Source organism: Hydra vulgaris, chromosome 05 (assembly GCF_038396675.1).
Source record: "Hydra vulgaris chromosome 05, alternate assembly HydraT2T_AEP".
NCBI lineage: Eukaryota > Metazoa > Cnidaria > Hydrozoa > Anthoathecata > Hydridae > Hydra > Hydra vulgaris.
In genome coordinates this window covers 1,596,486-1,597,500 of record NC_088924.1, presented here as the reverse complement: position 1 = coordinate 1,597,500, position 1,015 = coordinate 1,596,486, and the positions used below count along the sequence as shown (strand labels likewise).

The 1,015-nt window shown below is 28.2% G+C and overlaps 1 protein-coding gene across 1 annotated transcript in view; it reads left to right on the top strand.

The window, feature by feature from the left end:
• The window catches only part of LOC136080094 (uncharacterized), a 1,878-nt gene extending 863 nt beyond the window's left edge, over positions 1-1,015 (top strand). Inside the window, exon 1 of the mRNA XM_065796702.1 lies at positions 1-1,015. This exon is cut by the window's left edge and continues 863 nt beyond it. Within this exon, the coding sequence (XP_065652774.1) occupies positions 1-1,015 (1,015 nt within the window).

Below are 1,015 nucleotides of genomic sequence, written 5' to 3'. Positions count from 1 at the left end.
TTTTTCATTATCTCAAGATTTAAGAACCTATAACAATCCTAAAACTAAAGTATATAAAAGAAAAATCAATCAATTCTCTATTAAAAATTTTAAAGACTCGCTATCGGTAGTAAATTGGGATGAAGTGTATCAAGAATGTAACCTTGGACACACAAATTCCGCATACAATTTATTTGTAAATATTTTTCTAGATCACTACAATAAACATTTTCCTGTTGAAGAGAAAGAAATAAAGCTAAAGTATCTAAACTGCCCATGGATAACTAAGGGGATTAGAAAATCATCAAAAACAGAGCAAAAACTCTATATCAAGTATTTAAAATACAGAAACGAAACTAACTTAACTACATACAAGGAATACAAAAATCTATTTGAAAAAATTAGAAAAAATTCAAAAAAAGTATATTATTCAAAACAACTACAAAAAAGCAAAAGTGATATTAAAAAAACCTGGAACATATTGAAAGAAATAATAGGTAAAAACTATACTAAATCAAATAATTTACCCGATAAAATTATCGTTAACGAAACTGAGTATATCGACAAAACTTCTATCGCTAAAAACTTCAATAGCTTTTTTGCAAACATAGGCCCTAATATGGCTTCAAAAATTCAATGCCCTGATATCTCCTTCGAAACCTATATCACAAACCAACATTTCTGTTTAAATATTTTCTCTGAACTAAACCATGAAGAACTAGAAATTGCAAAAAACTCTCTTAAGACGAATAAGGCCCCTGGGATAGACGACATTTGTAGCTATATAGTTGTAAATGTGTTTCCGGAGATAAAACAACCAATCTATGAAGTTTTTAAATCTTCAATTATTACAGGATCCGTACCGAATAAATTAAAAATAGCTAAGGTAATACCAGTATTAAAAACCGGTGATGCATTTACACTAAATAACTACAGACCTATCTCAGTGCTACCTGTATTTTCAAAACTTTTGGGGAGAGTAATATACAATAAACTGTATAAATATCTAACAAATAACAAAATCCTTAATGAATAA